General features: G+C 38.2%; 1 protein-coding gene across 2 annotated transcripts in view; it reads right to left on the reverse strand.

The window, feature by feature from the left end:
- The window catches only part of LOC124158605 (lissencephaly-1 homolog), a 100,806-nt gene that overhangs the window by 11,019 nt on the left and 64,091 nt on the right, over nucleotides 1–25,696 (reverse strand). For both annotated transcript variants that reach the window (XM_046533772.1, XM_046533773.1), the window contains exons 3-6: nucleotides 10,079–10,232; nucleotides 5,397–5,543; nucleotides 2,874–3,030; nucleotides 546–720 (exon numbers count right to left, since the gene is read on the reverse strand). In XM_046533772.1, the coding sequence (XP_046389728.1) occupies nucleotides 546–720; nucleotides 2,874–3,030; nucleotides 5,397–5,543; nucleotides 10,079–10,232 (633 nt within the window). The remainder of the gene's footprint in view (nucleotides 1–545; nucleotides 721–2,873; nucleotides 3,031–5,396; nucleotides 5,544–10,078; nucleotides 10,233–25,696) is intronic.

Below are 25,696 nucleotides of genomic sequence, written 5' to 3' on the forward strand. Positions count from 1 at the left end.
AATCGCCCACCGAATCAAATCCGCTCATCTAGTAGCCCAGCAATATGAGTCAGCTCAGCTGGCAGTAGCCGGAGCATAAACACTCACCTTCAATTCTCCAAGCTTCGGAGGAGAGTGTTTATGCTCCGGTTACTACCAGCTGAGCTGACTCATATTGTTGGGCAACCTGATGAGCGGAATTGATTCGGTGGGTGATTGTTGAGCGTTTTTGCAGTGGAGGAATTGGCTTCTTCACAACTGGGTTTAGAATCCAAATCAATATCATCCTTTAATTCCAATGTAGATTTTGTTCAGTTATAAGACCTACCCTGATCAAGAATAATCAAGAGTAATCTTTAACCCATAAATGTAAGATTTTAAGAATGAATTTGACTTAATCTTGAATCCATGGGTTCCATGAAGTCATGGAATCTCTCCCAAAACCCCACCCAAAAGGCACATTTTCATACATAATTCCATTTGCCCAAGCAAAAAATAATAAAATGGAAATATTCTTTTATGTCTATCATAAAAAAAGAAAATAAAAATTAATTCTTCATGCATACCCTGTGGCTATTTCCCACATCTTCATCGTTTTATCCCTAGATGATGACAGCAAAAAGTCACCACCAGGCATGAAGGAAACACTGGAAACATTATGGTCATGACCGTGCATAGTTTTCAAGCATTCATACGTTTGGAAGTCCCATATTTTTATAGACATATCGGCGCTGCATGATGCTGAAAATAAAGAGGAGAAAAGGCAAAACTTATTTCTTGATAATAACAAGCATCTTTTTTCCACCAAAGAAATTATTAAATTTCAATGAGATGAGTGCATTACCAACAACTGCAGCAGAATCATTTATCCACTTAAAAAAAGAGGATCCAATAGATAGAGAATGAAAAGACAAAGCCTACTAAGTTCAACTATGAATAATGGAAATTTTGTCAATTAGAATCAAACAATAGCAAAATTTAAATTTTTGTAAAAACACATATATCTTCATAGCAAGCTTTATACAGAAATGATTAAGTAAAAAGACATGTAATTACCACTGAATGCCATCAAGGCTACATATTTTACCTTTTTAAAACAAACGACATGGCACCTTTCAATGATTATAAGACACACCTAAATTTCTTAACATAATTTGAGACTTAACTGCAGGGAAAAAATGGGGATGAAATTCATGGAAATTTAGCCCGAGATGTAAATCAAACCATGGACTTTAGGCATGGCAAGTATACGTAGTAGAACCCTTATTTTGTGTTCCAGATTATCCTGCACCGTGAAAACACGGGCGTGGAAATTATAACCTGGATGCTATTAATATTAGCTACAGTTCTTTTCACAGTTCCCTTATGTAAATACTTATCCAGTTTTCCACTTCAAACAACAAAATAATCACTTAAAATGCATTACACATCTACGTATCAGGATGACCTGAAAAGCACCTACATACGTCTCAGAATTGAATAGCACCAGCACGGATAGGTTGCTACTTGTTACCCTGATTCTATAGTTGGGTGACAGGTATGGCATAACAGACAGAGCAACTTTAATTATCACCTCCACTTTTCCCTCCAACTTTGGCTTAATATCAGAAACAAACTATGGGAAGATTATTGAAAAGAGTAAATTCAGACAGTCTAAATATCTGGTTCGACGTAGTTTGACTACCGAATACGTTCAGATAGCTGATGTATATACTAGAGGCCTGTACCTCAATTGCAATGCAGATAACACTCTAGAAAATGAAGCAAAAGGCCCAAGAAGGAGAAACAAATCTCAGTAACTCATGAACCATGTTCTTTCTACCTATTTCTCACAGTAGCTTAATCTAGAACTACCAAGGATTTTGCTTCTGTCATCCTTCATTATCTCTTTTTCCGATGGTCCAAGCTTCTGAAACAATGAGTACCACTGCCCACACAATATTTTCACATACTGTTTCTTGGAATCCATTCGATCCTCTGGATATTTGCCATCAAAGCCTTTTGGTGGAACTACTGCCTCCCACCAGTGAAGTTGAGTTGGTAGGGGCAGCTTGTTGGCTCCCAAAATTCCCAGAAAATTTCTTGATTTTTTTTTATAGAAGCCAAAAATAATTTTCCGCAGTCACCAGGATTTGAACATATAACCTTTGGTTTTGGAGTCAAGCATACTAACCATTAAAGATCCTGGAGGAGATTACTGAAGATAAAATGGACAGATAGGGAGAGAAATGAGGAGATATATAGAAGAATGGTAGAAGGACACTATGGATTACAATAAGCCAGAGAAGACCACAGTGGATGGACCACATAATGAGACACACAGCACATACATGGGTAACATAATGGAAGGAAAAGTTGATGCAGAAGTTCCCCATGGAAAGACCAAGGGACAATTACTTATGGTAGATCAAGAAAGATATGGCCTCAGGGAGGTAAAAGGAGTAGATTGGGATAAGAAGAAATGGAGGGCTACAGTATACCTTAGTACTGCATTGCTATGTATATATCCTTGATGAAGATAATACTAAAGGTATTGACATACCTAGGTCGGCATTAAAAACTGGAAGGCAAAACTGAAGGAACAAAAAGCTTTTCAGCACCTATTGGAAATACCCTAAAACATTATGAGGAACTATCTCTATCATCCAACAGAATTAATCCATAATACTTGGATACTGGAAGTTCATGCACCATTGTGTTGACAAATCCAATTTTTGGATGTGGACATGGATTATTTAATAGTTTGAATGCAATGAATGACCCAACTCCCCCTAAAAGAACAGCCAGTTGTAAATAATCAATGCATTGTTTCATTTCATCCCACAAAAAGAGAAAATAATTAAATGATACCCATTATACTAAGGAATCCCAGGGCTCTCTTTACTGCTACTTACCTAAAAGTTTCCCGCTCTGATCAAATGCAATATCTTGAACCGAGTCCGTGTGTCCCTTGAGTGTCCTCTCATATTCACCTGTCTCAAAATCCCAAACTTTGACAGAGCTGTCTTCACTGGATGACACCATCACACTGAACACAGGATGGAATATGACCTAAATGACAAGAGAAAAACATTATGAGCAAACTACAGATATAAATAAAAGTATTTTTTGCACAAAATCCCCTTCGTAAAATAACCCATGAGAGACATATGCAGTGAGTTAAGTATTTTCTCAGTAAGCCCATATAAAATTCAAAACCTCAAGGTCAATTATAGTAAAGGGTAATTTGATTCCTATGCTCTGAAGTTTTTGGATGATATTGGGTTCAGAAATGTCCATAATTGTGATGAATGGATAACTTGAAATTTTAATTGATATGACAGTTTCTGCAGCTACATCTTCACTTGCTGCCTGAACTTGCATTATAATTGGATTTACCCAGGGTCTTCTCTGAAATGATGAAAATACTTTTGCTTGAAATGAAGGTTTACTCACAGTTACCATTTTTTTGCATGCACAGTTTTTTATCCGTTGACATAATGCTATCATTTGGAGCCTGCAAGATCAGTACATAAATATGAAACTCTATCAGGCCATATTCACACTCATTGGGAAAGCTATCGACGGCACAGGCACTCAATGCATAGTAATCAAGTTGAAAATTCGACTCGATGCCAGGTAGAGCAATAGTGCCATCAAGTGCTGGTAGCAAGAAGCTTTGTATGTTTAAGGTCAGTACTGGCATCAGCAACCAGATTATACATAAAGCACTTTCACTCTCATAAAAATTATACTGGTGTCAAAAAAAGAATTATATTCAAACAACATCTTTCTTACATCACATATGAAATAAAAACTGGTTACTGCAACAGGCAATAGAACTGGAAAAAGTGTATGAAAACAGAGAAGGCTAAGGAATTTACCATACATGCCAAGCTGTTGGCTTAGCTTATGAAGGAGAAGTTGATAATGAAGAGAGTCAAAAGCCCTCGAGAAGTTAAGGCAGATAGCATCAAATTGATTGAGTTGTCTAATGCATTGATGGCATGATACTGGAAGACAGCAAGATTCGTTAGGCATGATCTTCCCGGGAAAGTACCATGCTACTAGGAAGATAAAAAAGGATAGGTGAAATGATAAATCCTAAGGAGAATAATGCGCTTACAGACAGAGGAAAGTATTGGAAGCAACATTATGGGTTAATAGTTTTGAGACTTCATTTTTGCTACCCTCTGAGTATTGGATTGACGTTAGTGAATTTCCAATGAGAAGGGAAGGTTCCTAATGAATAGCATCAGTTGAGCAAGACGGTTTAAGGTTGGGCAAGGGAAGAGGCGCAGTTGCGAATGACTTTAGGGCTGAGACAATTAGGGCCAGGTGAGCGGCAGAGGGGTATTTTGCAAAGATATTTATAAACTTCCCTGGAATTTGTCTGTATGTATGATAGAGAATGATTAAGCAAGGTCAGTAAGGAGCGGAAAGGAGTTTTTTTTGTGGTTGGAAGTAAGCCGTTGGCAATGGAAAAAGATTTTGAGAAAGAGAATAGGTCTTTCTAAGGGCTAGGGAAAGAGAATAGGTCTTACTAAGAATCTGAGGATGGTTATGGCATTGATTGATAAAGAGTCAGAAGTTTTTGGGACTGGAAGAAATAGTCCATGCATGGTTTTTGTAGTCACAGCGAATGAGGAATTTGGAATGTCAACGGAGGTCTAAAAAAAAAAAAAAAAAAAAAAAAAGTGAGTTTTCTCGTTTGGGATGACCTTTTGGAGGTACCAAGCACAATTTTTATTACCAAGAATGAGGATGGTGTATGGTATATACCATTTGTGGAACTTTTTTGCCTTCGGTTTTACCACAGGAACAAAATCTTTTACAATGGCCTCAAGGACATCGTGGAGAAAGTCCACTCCTTTGGGGAACAAAGAGGATAATAGACCACAAGGTCTAGGACACGGTTGACGTCTTCACAATGAACAATTGACCACGCATGAAAGGATTTCAGTGGAGTGGGGGGAGCTCCTCAGGGTTTCCCTGGGCCACAGAAGAGGAAATGAGCATCAATGGACTGATGATCTAACTCGAAAAAATTTTGGCTGGGGAGGATTACCGCGAGCACAACAGTTGAGAGCAGGTAGTCCAGGGTTGCTGCATTGAGGGTGCTCTGAAGATAATGTTGGGGGATTTGGAGTGCACTGATGAAATGTTTAATGAAATACATATTTGTCATAGGAATTAAGTGGATGGCCGTCAGTGGGAGATTCCCAGGGAATGGAGAGATTGAAGTCACAAAAAAGGATAACCACTACATTTAAAAGTCACATGGTTTTTATGTTAGAGAAGTGGGGCATCTACAGAAACTGAAGCTTTTAGTGCAACAATTCCAAATCGGTTAATGAAATAAAGAGATTCAACAGGGTGAGGTTTTTCCATGCATAGTGATCTCTGATAACAGAATGTAAAAGCTTCATGAAACGAACCTTTGTGACAGGTGCTCTGTGTCCTGACAGGCAATGCTTTTCTGGGGGCCTGGGTATCCATTCCGAGGGTGATCTCTTTCCACGAGTGGGTGCACCTTCAATGAATTCTTTCTCCGTTTCAGAGACCCTGGTCTCCAGCTCCATAACCTGAAAAAGGGAAGCAGCCAGAATGGCTCAAATAAGAAAAGTGATTGAAACCAAAGGTGTTCACACTTAGTTCTCAACAAAACATTGTAACACCAAAACTAAAAATAAATAATTACTCCGAATGCACAAGATGACGCAAGATATGAAATTAATTTGCCCAACTTTTCATGAACCATGAGTACATTGAGATAAATGAAATTCTGAATTCATTGAATGTTTTACTCCGCAAAAGATATTCCATAAAAAATAATTATTTTTGGCTTGGATTTGCCATCATTGTTTGGCTTGGTGATGCCATTGTTATTTTTGAATTGATTATGTGTGTGAGGATTTCCAATTAGTAGTAGACTTACATAGAGTACTAGACTAGACTTTGGGTACATATAAAAAATTATTGATTTCAATCAAAATAAGAATTCCTATAAATTTAATAACTTGACAACAAATAAGAGGTTCAACAGTGGAATAGAATACACATTCCGCAATTAATGCCCTTAATTTGTTCAACGAAAAGCAAGCACCCCAAAATTAGAAACATGAGCGACAGAGTGATATTATGCACAATGAAAAAGCCTGGAGGAAGATCGTTTTAAATGTAAAATTAAGCTGCAGTTTGCAGGAATGGAATTTTGCATTTAACAAAGAAAATTATCATTAACAGCAGTAAAATTTTACTAATTACTGCAAAAAAAGAACAATAAAAGGATCGAGGAGGGGAGGGAGGGGTAGAAAAATTTGCCAATTTGAGCAGTGTATTGATAATGCAGATGTAATTAGATGGAATTTGATACTTAAAAAAAGAACCTAAATATATAATAAAAAGAATTAAAGATTAGTGATTGTCTATTCACTTACTAAGCACTTGTAGCATCACACACTACTGATTGAGACAAAATATGCATGGGACAAAACAATCACTGAGCAGACTACCCAATTGGGATGCATTAAAAATGAACAAGGTCACAAAATAAAAACAGTGCCAATGAGTAACAGTGCTAATTGGAAGAGCATTAATCGGGAAATGGGTATGTAAGTTTCCCAAAAGTAAAATGACCATATTTTAAGAACCTGGGGCCGTATTCTGTAACTCCAAACCGATCGGTGTGGCACTGATTCGTCGGGTGCGACGTCACACCGACTCCCAGTAAGAAGTCGTGCGATTCTGTACGAACCCGATCGTTGCGGCACCGACGAGAGGACGGGAGATCGTCGGTAGCCGTACCGACAGCAAAAAGGTGTCGATACGGCCACCGACTAGTGGGTTTCATGAACTCCCCGGTGCGCATTGTACGTTTTATTTTGTTTTTACCTCATCACCGAGTAAATACTGAGGTTTTCTGCAATGTTATCTTTTTCTGCCCCTTCGAATACGCCTCTATAATTCACTGTGTCATCATCTATATTAATTACCTTGACAGAAATATAAGACAATGGTTAATAAACATGAGGTTTGCTAACATATAATGACTTTCTCTCATTTATGTTACCACTTAAGTGAAATTTCACTCGCATGTAATAGGCTTTATTTCTCTCTATCATCATTTATTTGCTCCTTTGACATAAAAAAGATATTTTTGATTAAATATGAGTTTTTCCGCAATATTATCACTTTATCTCACTCTGAAAAGGCGACTATTATTTCACTCAATCATCATTTGGCGTTTCTCTCGGCATAGAAATAAGATCTTTTTATTTAAGTATGAAGTTTGCCACAACGGCATCAGTTTCTTTCATTTGTAACAGGCAACTATATTTCATTTTATCGTCAGCCATTGATTCCCTTGATGATAAAAGAAGATATTTGTTGATAAGTATGAGGTTTGCCGCAATATTATCATTTTCTCTCACTTGGAATGCGCAACTAAACATATGTATTTCACCCAATCACAATTTCTTTACTTCCTCGTCATTACACTTCTTTTAATTACACCCAGCTCCATATTTTTATAACAATTTCCTAACTTGTTCCTCTAATATGACATTTACATTTGCTTTTGAATTCTACGTTCACGTTTCATGGTACCTATGTTATTTTCGTCTGCTATGGTGCCAATGGCATAACCTTCTGTTGATAACATTTAGACGGAACTTACTTAATGACAACTACAGGCATCCCCCGAGTTACGTAAGGGATGCGTTCCGGCAGACTCTGCGTAAGTCGAAATTTACGTAAGTCGAACCTTTGCCTTAGTGCTTCAGAGATTGCGATCGGCGCGGTGAAATTCTCTGCGGAGAAATACGCGGTAAATTCTCGATGAAGTTTCATTCAATTCACTGCGATATTCATGAACTCTACCGCGTATTCTTACGTTATTAGATACAAAATCGATAAACATTAATATAGTCTGAGAGTTGCATCTCGAGCATTGCCAATCAAAATGCGTGATATTATTCCCTGAGTTGACCGATCGCGTGGATTCGGAAAAGTACGGTATCTCAACGCTACATTACTAAACTGAATACTTAAATTGATTAATTATGTTATACTGCGATCTAAGGGGCCAAAGAATGCGTCGTATACCTACCTATAATCATTATATCTTCTGCCTTTTATATATTACGTTGATCGATGAATCTGGTGGTTTCACTGTCACAGTTAATACACATAGGAGGAGTGTCTAGGACGGTCTAGGATTACGAGCAAATAACACACAAAAAAATACCAGTAAATTACTATATTCTTAGATACATTCACACGCGCATACACTCAATCTTTCACGCACGGAAACATACTTTCATTCTCTCATATCTCAATAAAATAACGTGAAAATATCATCAATTTAATATTTACTTCGCTGGAAACATCGAAGAGTATTTCCAAAGCACGAAGCTAATGAAAAGTGAGCTTTTATTCAGCAAACTCCGTCATTAACGTGAAATAAAGTTAGTGGGGAAAAGCTTTCAATGACGCAATATTCATTTACAGTTGCATACAATATGAGAGAACGAGAAAATGCAGCCTAATAAAATTTTCCGCCAGAAACATGTAAAAAATTACGCAATTAATATCGTGTGTCAACTTTTTCTTAACTTTTTCGCGGCGTTCATTGCCAACACTCAAAATTTCAATGCTGTTACGTGCGTACTAAACAATTCTTTTCCGCAATAAATATTTCTGCTTGAACTTCATTTTCTTTTAATTCCACAGATGGAAATGTCCAAACTTAAGGATACAATTTTTAAATAGTTGAAAGTCGAAGTCCGGGTGTGAATGCTGTATAACAAGTTGTATCGTACAGGAATGAGCGCAACCACTTCCATCGCTAGAACTGCAAATTTTCACGTTGATTCCTGACTTGGTATTTTTAAGCGATTTTTATACAGAAATTAATGAAACTTCCTTCGAGGAATGACAAAAATGGGTCAATTTGTTATTTTTAGCACGTAAAAAACTCGATAACTATTTGATATTTTTTCTACCATAGGTTGTACGAGCAAATATCAACTTCTTCGCGCTCGCATTCGAAAATTAACGTAATCATTTGAAATACGGTTATCGCTTACGTAAGTACGGATTTACATAAGTCGAGACATACGTAACTCGGGGGATGCCTGTATATTACCATATCATGAATAAATAGCAATATATGGAACCAATATTTAAAAGAAACTACGATCTCAAGGATAGTTTCAATAATTCATTCCAGCAACAACAATCTCCATCACATACAAACTACATTGTGATGTTGTAATATTGTTTCCTTCGATTCTGTAGATACAGCATTACTACCACACATTATGTAAGCATTGTTAACAACTTATCCAATATCGATTATCTTAATCTAGCAATAAGTCGTAATTTCCACAAATAAAAAGATTGAGAATGACGACAACAAACTGTGCCAATGAGTCTTCACTTGTTTTTACCCTTCTTTCATTGGTGGAGACACGTTAGATGACTTCTAACTTCGGATATATTCGGATTTTCCCTGTTTGAGAAGGAGGGGGAACCGTACCGACTGGTTTGATACCGACGACCATACTGAATCGCTGAATTAGCCGTCGTCGGTACGGAATGATGTGCTGTCGGTGGGCTGGGAAGGGAAACCGACCGGTGCGGTACCGACGAAATACAGAATACGGCCCCTGATCAGTAGGGCATTTTTTCACACAGGATGCATACATGAATTATATAAGAGGGTTTCACAAGACAGTGAGATTTTACATTCAACATTGGAATTATATGGCTCATTAGCAGCATAGAATCAACTCTGTAAATATTGACTAATAAACATTTTAATTTACTAATAAAATACATATGTTTGCCATATTTGAGGAATAATTACATGAATTACTTCCTTCACAATTTAATTCAATTATTAGTATATGGAGTCCAGATTTTAAAAAGTAATTTTTAAAAAATCAACGAAGTTTCTCAGTTCTGAAAATTCATAAATGATACCTGGATATACAGGTTTTCATAGGTCCACAGACATCATTATAGGTATCAAATTTAAACACTAATTTATATTGCTAAATCTGTCAATCTATAAGAATGGGTTGATTCAATACATCCACACAAGTAAAAAACCAACCTTTTTCTGAAGTCTGATGACTGAAGTCCATTTTTTCTCAAGAAGGCCACCATATTTCCTTTCTAAATCACCAGATATATCAGCCTCCTTCTTAAAAGCTTCTAAGGCACTCACGTATCCATTACTTCCTAGGTAATCTGCAATGGCCTTGTTCCTGTAAAATATAATGTTTAAATAATGAAGTATTTTTAATTTATACAAATTCATAAATCAAAGGTAATTTTTCCATTTCATAGCCCTTTCTTCACTTAATCCACAAATATTAACACACACATTTGAATGAAGTCAATTAATGCTCTAAAAACCTAATAAGGACCAGCTGAGCAATGCAAAAAAATATTCTGAAAGGTTTAGAGAAATAAAATAATTGCTTAGGATACTAAATTCATAATAGTCACTGGGAGTAAATAGTTGTTTCATGAATTTTGGATAATATAAACGAAATTCAACATTCCTATATTTTCTTTATTAATAGAAATTGAATTCCTTCATTAAAAAATTTCAAAAGATAAAAATAATAAAAACATTTAAGTAATGTAAACATTATAGAAAACACACAACCGTATATCTTTCATATGCACTACACTGGCATTGTATGGTTTAAGTATAGACACTGACAAAAATCAGAACATATTGTCAAGTCAAGGACATTCAGCATTACTTATATTTTTCCCTTTCTTTTTTGCATCACTAAATTCAACCAGTTCCTCTAAGCATAATTATTTAATGAACCATACCGAAATTAAAAATAAAAATCAATAGGAGGATGATTCAATCCTATCAATAAAATTTTCAGCTGCAAATGAAGGATATTACCATAGTTGAAAGCTTTATTTTAGGGAGCTAAATGAGTCCCCAGCTAAGATAAACTTACAACTATTAGGCAGAGAAAAATATCCATTAATTTTCTAAGAATATAATTGCATTCTGAAATCTATCAAAAATTTCAATTTTAGACATTCTAATAAGGTTGCAATCACTACCACCTTGCTGTAACATATCTGGACTCTGAACCATGAGGTCAGTTACAAAAGAAAAGACTGCCCTTTTCCACTAACATCAAGGATAATTCCAGTTTTTCTAGATCTGTGTCTGACAATGAGACACCGTAGCTTCTCACAATGGAACCCCACCACTCCTTATGAGAATGCACCCAAAATTAACCTCCAAAGCAAATGAACCTTTCCCCTATCCATTAAGTTCAGAGCTATGGCCTTCATCAGCACCATAACCCACTTTACCAACATTTGTAAGAGGAGTTGGTGTAACTTCAAAACGAATGAAGAATGAAAAACAATCAATCAGCACATAATTATTAATCAAATGACCGTATGATCCTCCAGGAATTCTTGCAAATTCCTAAAGGAATACATGTTTTGACAAATATGAAATGTAACTATATAAAAAAATGGATTGTCAGGTGATAGTTGTCCCTTGGCTGGTGGTCTCATCAGCAGATATATTGCAGATAGCCACCACATTAGAAAAATTTCAGGGGGGGATATGGAGGGCTGAAGGCCCCAAAACCCCCATTGTCTATGTCCCTGCCTGTAGGAGTCAAAAGCACTACATGTCCACAGAGTTCTTGGTAATGAGTTCGCATTCATTTTGCGCTCAATCCGTCCCTTTAAAAAATATCCTAAAACTTCAAATTTGCATACAAGTTTCCATTCCTTTTCAAGTATATATAATACACATGATTGTCTAGCAATTTTCATAAGTTCGCTAAAAATCATTCGCCAATCAAGTATTGCTGTTGGTCCGAGGGAACAAGCCGAATAGATGGCGAATTCGACCGCAAACGCTCAACTTAAAAGTGTCCCAAAGCGATCAACTCACTCAAATGCTGCTGTTTTGAATGTCGCCCACATTAAAGGGTTCTTGGTTGCTATAGATACCCGAATGCGATCGATGAAGAAGGGAGGCATGGGAAGGGGGCGCCTTCCTTAAAAAAGACCTTCGGTAGGCCTACGTCGCAGACTTTTCTGTCCGAACACTTGCGACGCACACGCGTCGACCCCGCAATTTAGCCTTATCGCAATGAGCGTCGTTCGCAGAGTAAGCGCGCCGGACAAACATCGGATGGTGTTCATACTCGGGACTACCGCTGTGTTTCATGGTTCGCGATAATTCGAGGAAAAAAACTAGGATGCCATTTGAATATGTAATGGCATTTTTGGAGGCAAAAATTCCGAGATAACACCACGCTACTCCGTCGCCAACCGATCGACTACCTTGACCGGGATTATATATATTAAAATATTAAATATAGATTCAAGTGATATATAAAACCAGCGACTCGGTTTTTTGTTGCTAAAACCTTCTCAATCAAATAAGCCTGCAAAAAGTGTTAATCACTGAGAATTATTCCGTTCAAATAATTTAACTACCGGGGCGAAATTTTTCGCACTGTTAAAATACACCGTCTAAGTGAACTCCAAGGAATTAATTGCTGGTATTTGCCAAAATTTACCACAAGATCATTAGATAATAGGAACCTTATAACGAATGGTTACTTATTAGCAAATTTCCCATACTCGCGCTAATCTGTTTAGCCATCTACTCCGGAGAAATAGCATGTAAACATGAAAATGATTGAAGGAATCTCATTCACCTGAGCGCACCGAGTCCTATCCTTAACATAAAAACCGTAGAAGAAAAAAAAATCAAAACATCTTCAGCGATTCGCTCGATGCGACACCGAAGGTACGCACGGTAGGGGGAATATCTTCCTTTCACACGCTCTCATCCAAATGTATAAGTTTAAAATGCTAAAGAAGGGAACAGAAGTTACATAAAAACCTGATCTGAAGAAAAACAATACATTTGATCACCTCCAAGTTTATACCGTTCGGAATTAAATCGGCATTAGAGCAGGGGATATTTTACCGTCTCGAATCCACGCATTCTCTAGCAATTCACCGTTTTCACAACGTGCCCTCTTACTTACGTCAGATAGCGCAATAACGTGCCCTGTGTAAAACGGTCTTTAGGTGCGTTTCCCATCCTTCACCGCACAACAACATGCAATTGTGAAAGCATAACAAAATAGAATTTGGACGACTTGGCATTGAGAATGTAGTTTATTCATACTTTCACACGCAAATTAAAATATATTACAGTATTTTTTTCATTTGACGTCCGCAATTCGCCGACATCCATCAACCTATTGAATCGGTGGAGGCATGAATCGGTGAATGGTGAAAAAAATGCCCTGCCAAACGAAGTAGATTCATCAACAAGCCGCAGGTATATTCCACCGCAATTGGAAATTTTCCATGTAATTCCTCCATCATTCAAACGGGACTAAAAAGGCAGCTTAAATGAAAGGAAAAATTGCTAATTCATTCAATGGAATGATGATTGAAAGACCAAAGGCTTTTTGAGGATAATTTATGATCCACGAATGATAAAATAACTACACTTACACAACAGTTTAGTACGACTCTGAATAAGAAACTGTAAATAGCAACACGATTTCTGTTGTGTGCAATGTCACCCATAAATAAATAAAGAACGATTATTAACAGTTCCCTCCGCATGGAATGAGATGGATGAGACATGCACATTAAACAGAATTGAAGGTTCCTAAGTAATTTGGAAAGGAGTAAATTACTTTCTATCCCAGATATTTTTCACGCCTAACTTTGAAATTAGCAAAACTAAAAATCTACAAACCTATTAGGATAAGAACGCACCTCGATGGATCTATTTTTATCGAAAATGAATGTTTAGGATTCAAGGTCATCTAAAAACAAACTCTACGAACACTTACACGTCTCTACACTTGGGGTGCTCGTTTCTGTGCCATCCCAGTAGCATCTTGTACGAGCAGAGGTCTATTCACCGCCTTAAAAACGTCCTTCGCTCTCTTGTCAACATACATTTTGATTGTGGTACCACAGAAGGCGTAAGTAGTTGATAGGGCCGCTTTTCAGAGCTTTGGGTCGCTCCCTCTTCGACAACACCAAGCGAAAAGGCGTGTTCAATTCAGCATCACGCAAAGAATGTTGAAAGAGTGACATCACGGCCAAAGCAAACAATAAATCCTCTCCTCGGAGACTCGTCACGACAGAACAGCATCGCGGGGGTGGATGTAGCGAAAGACAGCGAAGGAATTATCCCCACGACGGCATAAGCCCACAAAACCACTTCGATGGCATTATAAATTTTATAACATTCTTATAAAATAGAAAAACACAAAAACTATGGCCCTGACCACAGCGTGAACTTAATGAAAAATATTCACAGAGTTTAGATGGATAGACATATATACATTTATATAAGTTCTAGTACATTATGTCACAGATGTATAATTGGTTCCTCGCTGCCTATCCTAATTCTATGCCTTAAGTCCCTTGGAACGTTTAAATGGTAATATTAAAAGATATCATAGACAGTTTCATTTGAAATGAATACATACACAAAATATTCATTACTACAATAATATTTGCAAGTTTACACAAGGTGACCAATGAAATAATTTGTTTGTATAAATGATATTCGCAAATAAATGACTCCTTTGAAATGTTATATTACATTAATTTACGACTTCATTACATCAGGTGACAAATGAGCTATTACCTGTACCGACTTGCATCCCTTTCCTAAGGTAAAGAATTCCACATCATATAAGAAGTTATATTTAGGTTGCAAGGCTTGAAAAAATTAAACTGTTGTTGCTTAAAATCAATTAAAATATGAATTCTGATTTCTCCACGGGGGATTTTACAGAAAGTTAGAACAACCGAATTAGTCCGTATCGAAATTATAAATATACCTTAGGTCTGAATCATTAGCTGTGCTCTTAAAACGTTACTTCATCGTTCACTGGCATCGTAGTTTTAATTTCAGAAATTTTCACGCCTCATCAAAAAAGCATTTGGACAACTACGATGAGAGTAGTGACAAGTAAAGAAACCATCTCCTCCACTCTGAATGTGTGAATTTCACACACCTGAGGCATACTCAGGCAAGAGCTCTACCTTCACCTATCCAAGCCAGCCAAATTGTGTAAAGAACTTAGATTTATTACGAGCAAAGTTCACAACATAACAAATCGTATCAGGCAAATCTTAGTGGAAGTTGTTGATCTTCGAATTAAAACGTAAGAGTAAACACCACACTTATTTTTATGTTCTACCCAGACCTACCTAGTTAACCTACTATGAAAATGACATTGAGATGACGAACCCGGGTCGGTTAATATTAAAACATGTGGAGTTTATCATTGTATTTTATACTGAACGAAAATTCCTCATCGCCGCTGTTAGCCGAAATTAAAATCAATATATGTAATCCCTCGCCAGCTAAACTAAAGGTCGTAGGTTCAAGTTCCGTCTGGGTGGACTTTTCACCTCCCAGACCATACATTTATATGCTAATCAACCTCGTTAAATAAGAACGAGGGCTCACAGTACTAATTTTTAAGGTTAAGGAATCATAAATCTATAAAAATTAAATAAACAATGGCGTACCGGTATTATTTCCGTAAATGTTAGATAGGAACAGCTGCCCTAATTTGATGAAGCTAGAGAGTTAAAAATAATTACAAAATATCAAATCAATAATGAGAATTGAGGACTTATAATTATAAATGCTAAAATTCTCTATTTCTGAATGGTTTTCAGGTCTTATTTATTTATTTACAAATTCCCCGTAAACAGCACATAGCGGCCTTAATTAAGGGGTTCCAACATTAACAATTCCTGACACAAACATTCATGCCTTGGATAGGGACAACCAACCCAGGTGGAACTCGAACTCACGACCTGCGGTTGGGCAGGCAAGGATTTTACCCCACCGCCACCGATGTCTTAATTTCGCGATTTCGCGATAAAGAAGTCATACAGGAGGACAAAACAAAATTTGGATTTTAGGAGACTTGAGTGTATCTGCTGTAAATGACACGGAAGACGACACAGCTTTAAAAAAAACAAGTGACCATCTGGGAGAGCGCAGAAACGTGACGACAGAGTGTGTCGGGAGGTGTTTCCTTCTGGCGTTCGGCACGACGCACAGTGGTCCCAATTGCGAATCTAGCGGGACAAAATTATTTTTCCCAAAAAACTTAGAGCTTTTGTCGTGAAAACATTCAGAATTGCCAAATTATAGACAAAAACACAAAATAACACTACCATAGGTCTTTTCAAGGTGGTTTTCATGAAAAAAATTAAAATTTTATTTATAAAATAATTTCGTGTTACCTAACACTTAGAAAAATATGCAGAAAATCGTTTAAAAATCTATAGTAATGCGCTTTTCTTAATTTAATGAAGTAATTACGTTAAAAATATACTCCTAAACACAGGATTTACACATAAATTCGTTTTTCACAGAATGTGAACTGCGGAATATTAGTCACCTTCATCATTATTACTCTCCCAACTCCCTTCATCTCCGAAATTTACCGACTCCACATCCTCCATCTCTTCAACATTACTCATTTCATTAGGTACAGGTAATATTGGTTCCCTGAGAAGCTGTCTGACATCCATCGAGAGGGAATAACAATGCCTTGGGTGCAACGAACTAATACTGGAAACATAAGGATCAGATGTGACTAACAGTAGGTTAAAAACATCTCTAATTGTGTCCTTTCTTGAGTATTTTAGCGCGTGATTTTCTTTGAATTTACGAATATGCTTGCTTTCATGCACCGTGAAAGGCATATAATACCATGAGTATGACGTCTGTATATTTTTTCTGTTTTTTTGAGCATACTTCTCAAATACATTTGTACTTATGGAGAAACCACAGGAAAGTGCGGTAAGAATTGCTCCAAACCATTGAAATAATTCCACCTCTACTCCAGTAATGCCTGATGAAGTGTCAGGATTCTTTTAACGTCAAAATTCTGATACTATGTACAATTTCTTCCCGTTTATTTCGATGACCAAGGGCATCAGTAGAGAGATCTGCGCCTCTATCTTTTGCACTTCTTTCACAGTTATCTCCTAACTTTCATCTCCCAGAAATATTTTAATGGGTCTACAATACCTGATCGAAGATGGCCTGGCATTCTGCCATAAGATTTTGTTTTTATCATTTGATTTTAGCTGAAGAGGCAACATAGAAATGGAAAACATATAGGAATCGTCCACTGGACCTAATTCCTTCCGAAATACAAATCTTTGCTTATATTGCTTGTGCCCACTACTCCCATTTTAACCCCAATTAAATATCATCGTTAGTTTGAATTCATTACCAGACCGAAGGAAAGCGGCGATGACATCTTTCTGAGCCAAAATAGTGTTATTCACTAGAGCCAGTAATTTGACCTCGGCCGAAGTACCAGTAATAGTCAGTTCTTGTGATGGGGGATAGCAAAACAACTTTGAGTTCAAATTTATCTTGTATGAGGGATAAATATCGCACCGTCTCTGGTTGGCCTCTCTTCTGATGTTTACGCACTTTTGCTTAGTAGGTTTTTTCCATGGAAAAGGACAAAGCTTCTGAGAATGAATATGGTATTGGAATCAAAGGTGAAGACAATCAAGCCTTCTTATAGTTGTTATCTCTCTTTGGTATGTTTTCAGTTATATCTTTTATAATAGCAGCCGCATATTTTTTCCTAGAGCTTGGCAATGAAATCTGGCTTGCAAAATAAGGTTCTACTTTCGATATATCCTTCAAAAGAGACTGTTCATATACACCAAAATCTGTCGTATTTTATGGAACACTGTTTTCACTTTTTATCAAAATTACTTCAAAATAGCATCACATTTTTCCTGATGTCCTTTGAGGTATCTTCATTACAACTTTCAAATCCTAATTTAAGTTCTACGCATTTAATAAATCATCTATAGTCAGCGATTTCATGCGATTTACCGCCGATACCTTGAATCGCTCTGAATGCGACATGATTTTCCCTATCTATATAAAAATGTAAAAAATTGTAAGCCATGTAATAACTATACCATAAATATTAATAAAAATGTATACCGTACAAAACTGCAATAGTTAAAATTAAAAATATTTCTTCTCTAGCGTAATTTATCCCGATATTCCAGGCGTCGTCCGAGGAAATGCCCCCAGGCCCGCGTCTCAACGGCACTCGTTTGTTAACTTCATAGAACAAAAAGGGCATTATTGTCAAAAAGCGCAAGTAGGCGCAAAATGTGATAAAAATATCTATAACTATAAGGACGTTTTCACATGTCTTTGAAGGTTTCGCAATCCTACCTCGACATATATTTTTTATAAGTCAATTTAAACAATTGAAGTCGATAAAAAAACGAGGTTTTAAAGACTGAGGGATTACCATTTGAAATCTAGTATTCTAAAGCAATTATATTTGAAGAAAAATCACTCTAAATAATGCTATATGCCAATGGCTATAAGATCCCGTTAGAAATTGTCGTTCCTTGCATTATTGCTATCTAGCAGGTACGTGTTAATGCTAGCGAGTCAGCCACCGTCTGGGTGTAGGCGGAGGGTAGGCAATCTCAACGCGTGACTTTGCAGCTGCGTAACATTGTTATAACTTATATAAACGTTGTAAAAGTTACCAATCATGATGAAGCATTTCATTGCGGATATCGTGACACCTACGGCGTTTTTATTTTTAAAAGTTGCAAAACTGACTTTTGTCCCGCTAGATTAGCGATTGGGACCACTGTGCGACGGCGGAATCGAGCGAGCGCGCGCAGCACGCCGAAGGAAAAGAAAAAGCCCCCCCCCCCTCTCGCGCCTTCGTCGTCGTCGTCTCCTCCGCTGCCGGGGACAGCCGATGACGTCACCCGGGCGAGGTCCAGATCGATTCCCGCTACATGTGCCATGCATGAGGGCGGAAACGAGCGGACGCCGGAGGGAAGTATTTATAATAAAAGGCGGTTGCGAGGGTGGGAGGAGAGAGGGGGGGGGGGAGAAGTATCCGCCGGACACCCCATAGCTGGCAGAGCAATTTTCACTTATTCCCATGCTCCCTAATGTTTCAAGACCGCCCGTGTCACAATCAACAACTTTATATCGAGAATTTTTATGCATGACTTCCACGGTAACGAATGGAAAACATATATTCATTGGGTTATTTATAGTAAAAATAAAAAAATTGGCAAGTATATACGTAGCGGGTTACTCCTGCGACCACATGGGAGGGGGGGGGGGGGCGTATACGTTATCTAATACACAGTCATTGGATTTAAATTGGGAAAAAAACTTGAGCATTGAGGTTTTAATGACTATAGTAAGTAGTAACCATAACTGTAACCTCTTTGACAAAAATCATGATGGAAGATATTAACCTCTCCCGTCTTCCTAAGGTTATCTTAAGAATCCGATTTCCTTACAAGCAGTTCCACGTCACTCACTCCGTATATCCATTTTATCAATATCATTCTTCGGCAGCAGCTAATTTCGAATGCTTTTCCTCTTGATTTCTCTGATGCTGTGATTGCCCAGGGCTCAATCTCATTAAGGAATGTATATATTTTTTAGTGATTATTTATTTTAATACTTTTATCATACAATCAGTGCTGCACTATAATAAATTCTCATGCGGCCACTAAAAGCATTAAAAGCACAATCTCCACCACGAAACCCCCTCGGAGCACCCATGCAGTCGGAAGGAAACGGAATATCCCAACTGCAGGACTCCCACGCAACGGCTTACCGGGAGGTGGGAGTGCACCCAATTTTCGGTGCAAAATACCACGTAATGCACGCCCACCCCCAGGGAGTAGTTTCATACGGAAAAATAAGCGCCAATTCACGGTTGTTTGATTTATCGACGTTGGGCATATTTATCGCGAATCATTCTGAGGAGGAGTGGCATTTCAACAGACGCAATTGGCAAGGCAGGACTAAAAATATAGTAGATGGACGACTCCATGGAGAATACACGACATTGAATGCCAAACTTACACACGCAAAAATTTTTAGCTTAGTTAAAATTAAATAGTAATTATCAGGAAGTGCGTCCAACTACCTTAGTTATAGGAAGCGGTGTGGCCAACATGAATTACACAGATTTGTTTCCCGATATTATAAGGTTGCTTCATTAGCACTTCTGTTTACACCGTCTAATTATACAGAGCAACAAGTCGAAGTTAGACAAACGCCAACTTAGATTGAGACCCTAAGCTTGAAGAGAATAAGTTTAAAAACCATTTCACATGAAATACTTTCATAAAACGAGTATAATAATTGTCTACTTCAGAAAAGTATACACAAGGTAATAGGTACGGCTAGTTTGTCTCATATAAGGAAAAGTGATTACTCCTTGGTTATCGAGGTAGCATAAGCTGGCATCGCGAATCTTAACGTACCTAGGTTTACCGATTATCGAAATTGACACCTATTAGTGCCTCTATGAGGCTGGTTGGACTAAAAAATGAGATCTGGGGAGTGACTTTACAGATATTTGCCTTCCTCTCCACTACCCGCAACACATTGAAAAAAAAATGTAAAGAGATATACAACCTAAAGCATTCTACCATGCTACAATAGTTCTCAAATTAAATTAATCCTCAGTTTATCCACGAAGACGGCAATTTATATACTTCAGCCTAATAATTATAATTCCGAAGGAGATAATTAATATTTAAGGAGGACAACAGGGTATAATAAAAAGTTTTCAATAAACCAACAACATAAAAATTTCTAAAAATCACACCCCCCACTGGCAATCTGAATAAAATCTAAAGAATTAAAAATCCTCTCAAAGGCCTCCTCTGAATTCATTATTAAACGCTCGGGAAAGTAGGCCACGCATTTTGGGATGCTCCGATAGTCTTGCTGACGGGAGGGAAAAATATGCAAGTATATAAAAGAATAACGTATTCGCTAAGGTTTCTTCAAGGAAAACCACTGCCAAACGAACAAACCATTCATTTACGTTATCCTTATCCCGGGAAAATAATCTCAAGATTAAAAATAAGGAATCTACAGCCGAAGAATAGCTCCGGCTTTGGGAAAGATCAAGGGAACATTCTGAATGCAACTATGGGAGGTGGAGAAAGGCAAAGAATCCAAAGGAGAGCATATGACACGCTGGAGGAAGACAGGAAAGTAATTAAGTAGGGAGGTGATAGAGGCATAACCAGGAACATTTCCTTGGAGGAGTGGGGTTCTGAGTCGCGTCATAGAGACAAGGGTGATAAACATGATTTGAAGGAAGACAATAAGGTTCATCATGATAGGTACCTCGAGTACTAGGGTGAATTAAAAAATCGCATAGGTGAATAGAAGGTCGAGGATGTGATGCATGCATTTACATGCCCGTTTCGAAGTTCACGATATTCTTCTGGCAAGGAAAGCAACTGACGTAAATTTCGGTGCATCGCTGAGAAAATAGAAGACAAGGAACCACATAGTTCCGAGCAATTTGGTGGCTGGAGTGATGGCTACATAATTAGACAATATCAAAATTGATGACTTCGATCATAAATGATACATGCGTAATTTTATGAAGGTTTCACAGAGAAAGTTCGTATTCAGTCCTAATTGATTAATTGATTGAGTTAATAAAACACAATAAAAAGTATATCTCCATGTGTTCACGCTTAAAGTGAACAGAAAGGAATAAAGATGAACTAATCAAATACATAGCTAAGCATAGCTAAGGAAATATGGCGGAAGGATATTTAGTCTACTTTCTTAAAATATTAAATTCGAGGTAGTTTCCCCCGATGGAAAAAACAAAAATGGCAGAAAATAGACGATCGAATGAGGATCCTCAAACGGTTGATTGTTTAAAAAAACGACCGATACAGTCCCTTTGAAATATTTCCCACCCGAGGGGTGCAAAGCGTTAACCGTCACTCCAGGAAGGCAACCCTCTTCTACTCCTTTTAAGACATCCACAACCTTCCACTACAATCGCCCCCTCTAATCCTATGACCCCCGACCATTCCACAAAATAGTTAACTGTAGCAGGATTTTCATAGCTCCCGCCTTAGTCATTATGGTGGAATGTACCGATCAAGCAGAATAACAATACGTACACTGCCTTGGCCGTAATCCAAATATTCCCTGACAGCTCGAAGCCTATCCCTGACATTTCCCTCTTTCACCTAACTAGTATTATCTCCGAATTTGCAAGTGGGTACAGAAAAGCGGGATAGGTCACCTCAGCCCAATATATGACTAGCGGAATTAGATCCATAATAAACAATTTAAGTGAAACATTAACCTAATGCTATCAAAGCAAAAAATAATACATCTAAAAGCTTATGAGTTAATGTAAAACATCAACCCATACGTTTATTTTTTTGGGACGCAGACACTCAAACGAAAATCGGGTGTGACTACAATTGCAGAAGAATTTGCAAAGAGAAGATGATATTCTAAGGGGCGGCGAGGGAAGAGAAGTCATCTCAGGCGGTAAAGCGACTTCAGAGAGACCAACAGGTTTCGCCCTCCCGCCCTGGAAAAGCCTCATCCCCCCTATGCCACCCTCCCATTCAGCGGGTCCCTCTTCTTCCTTATTCCTTACGGCCCAGTCCTTCGCGGCACCCAAGAAATGCAGCGCCCACCCGCCGAGGAAAAAAGCGAAAGGGATAGGAGAGGAACACGATTGGTTAAATGGCTTACTGCAACGAATGGCGGAGGGGTGCAAGAAAGGATGTGGGGGATAACGGCAAGTGGCACTTCTTTTCGTCAGCACTGATTTGCATTAACGCCAGCGGATCTCAGCGGGACTAACATTGCCACCTCTTATGGCAGTCGACACGACCATCCAAACGACATTAAAACTCAAAAAGGCCAAATAAAATTGGGTTTTTAAGGTATATCGTCCGAAACTAAGAAAAGCCCAAATACGGAACGATTCCGTATATGTATAACATAAAAAAAATACTACGTTGGACACGATAAAATTGTTTTTTTTTAACCAAATTTATAGCGTTCCCTTCTCAGTTGAAGTTATGGTGCATTATTGTTAGTTGACTCAACTATCAAATGCATATTTCAATTAAACCATTCAGGTTTCACCATAAATTCAAAGTTCATTTCCTAACTTAGCTTTCTCTATAGTATTGATTCATCATCGAATTCAGTGGTAGTCTTCACATTTAAGAGGTAACATAAAAAACTTCCAGCGTTCAGATGAAAGGCGTATGTCAGAAATTGATAATTGGTATTTTTATTGAAATGGTCAACAGGTTTGACAAATACTGATGTTATATGGAGATGGTCAAATTTTGACCATAAGGCAGGCAACCGCATAAGACGTCGTAGTTACGTCGCAGCTGAAGTTGAGAACAAAGAAAATTCTTTGGACCAGCACGAGAAGGTGAAAATTGGAGGATGAAACATAATACAGAAATAAAGGATTTCTCTTAGCTTATATAAAACTTATAGCTGAAGCTAAAAGTAGGCGATTAGGATGGGCTGGACGCATAATAAGGAAAGCGGATGACGCCTAAATAAAACAAGTTTGCATAGGGAAACTTTAAACTTTACTGAAAAAATCCCCACCTTGCACCCATGACCAAATAAGAGTTTGTATGGGGATTCGGTTGACATGGTTGCTAGAGCGATGACATCCCACTTTTAAGGGTCCGGGTTACAATCCCGACGGTGGCTGATATTTTCCAGGGACTGCCCGATCATAGCTTGAGTTCTTTGTGGAGTGCACCTCAAGTACAACACTTCCGTCGCATGAGACGTTAAGTTGTGGTCCCCTTGCCACCTTTCGTTATGAGCAGACTAATGGCGGCGTTGGGTTTCTTTCCACCATTTCTTCCTTTATCCCCAACTGAAAGTGAACAATGCTCTCACCTCTGGGACTGTAACCTCCCCGTGAAATCCAAGCACCAAGTCCCCAAAACCGCCTTCTTACCTTCCCATATCCTTTCTCCTCAATTCAACAAACTGATAAGCCATGACTAAACCAATTTGTTTGAAACTAATAATAATTTAAAAAATAGTATAAGGCCTAAGACTGGGAATTACTGTAATGAAGAGATTGGAATACGTTGCGTGCGTGCATCCTTCCTTAACGGCGCCAATGACCTCGGCTGTCGGTCGCCTTCTCCAAATACCATATCATACCAAAGTTTGAAAGACCAAGTCATGAAAGATGAAGGTCAAAGAGGAAGACGCGAAAGATAGGGAGAAGAGGAGGAAGATCGTTGGCGAGGCCAAATGGGAATCAACAGCCACGGAAGACAGTAAGTAGCGAGTGTAGGTAGTCGCTGATGATGGAATTTGCATCGGGAGATCTGCTTGATATCCTAAGGACTGCACCGTTTCCCGCGGCACTCACGAGATTGCTATCATATCGAGATTGTGGGGGAGGGAGGGGGAGCAGGGAAACCTGATGAGCACCACCAACACGAAAAGACAATTGTTTCGAGGAGCACGCCGTGGGAAAGGAAAATCGAGGCATGGGACAGCCTGAGAGCGCACAATTTCTCTCTCTCTTCCCAGGACATGCGATGGCGAGGGCGAAGAATGTGGTGGAAGTTGGAGAGGAAAGGAGAGGCTTCGCCGAAGACGGGATCCCCGCCATCCCAAGACTCTTTTACAGACCATGACGAAAGAAAACAAAGCCCCAAGACGGAGGCGTTGAGGGGGAAGCCAGGAGTTGTTCACCGTATTGTAGTCCGGGTGTCTCCGTGAGAATGACATCAGACGCGACAATAACCCTCACTACTAGGAATTGAGGGGAAGAGATAAAGGAAAAAGGCGGAATGAATACGGATAATATCCAGCGGCATCCAGCAGGGAATAAACGTAAAGAGGTACATATGTCACGAACACACGCTAAAAACAAGGGAAGTGATTAAAATAGAGTAAAGCATTAAAGGCAAGATAGCGTAGTAGGCTACGTCATCAAAGAGGCATCATGGAATTCTACTTCACATATCAAAGAGAGGAAGTGAGGGTACCATCCGACGTCAACAAGCGGGAAGTACATTCAAAGAGAGGTAGGTGTAAACACTAAAAACAAAGAAAATAATAATTATGAAGGAAGAGATTTAAGAGTAGGAAAAGTTAATGAGTAGGTTATCCCAACAAGATCTTATGTAATTAAACAACACGCGTCAAGAAAACTGAGCTAATTGACTTGAATCTGTTGAATTCGCAAAAAGAGAATAAAAAATAGGGAAAAACAAGATGGAGAACCAGTTTACTCTCTGAAAGAAATTGGGCACTAAAGGAAATTTCTATTAAATTACTAAAAATACAACCCCAGATCTCTTCAAAGTAAGTAAGGAAATTTTACAAAAGTACTTTCGTCATACGTTTTTGGTGGGAATAAAAAATTTTTCTCTAGAAATGTACATCGTATATAAACAATGAATACTTAAATCTTAAGAAAGTAATAACCAAGCCCGAGTAATGGGAGCATACGAATACGAATGTACATAAGCCAACAAATTCTTAATTAATGTGCATGGTCGACTATGCCCGTCATCGTCAATAGTGAGCCCTTTCAACGACTTTCCGTCTAAAGGAATTAATGCACAATATTATGCATTTTAATGGTCTAAACATAGCAGTGACCAGCAAATGCGTCGAGGAGGGTGATGTTAGGTAACCTAAGGTCGGCCAAGACAACGCCCCCGATGACCAGTCGCGTGCAGAAGGCAAACGGGAGGAAATAAATCGTAATAGGAATAAAATGAATAAGAAAATTAAGCTTTACTAAGGGAAAAATACTAAAGTTTA

Source organism: Ischnura elegans, chromosome 5 (genome assembly GCF_921293095.1).
Source record: "Ischnura elegans chromosome 5, ioIscEleg1.1, whole genome shotgun sequence".
NCBI classification, from domain to species: Eukaryota; Metazoa; Arthropoda; class Insecta; order Odonata; family Coenagrionidae; genus Ischnura; species Ischnura elegans.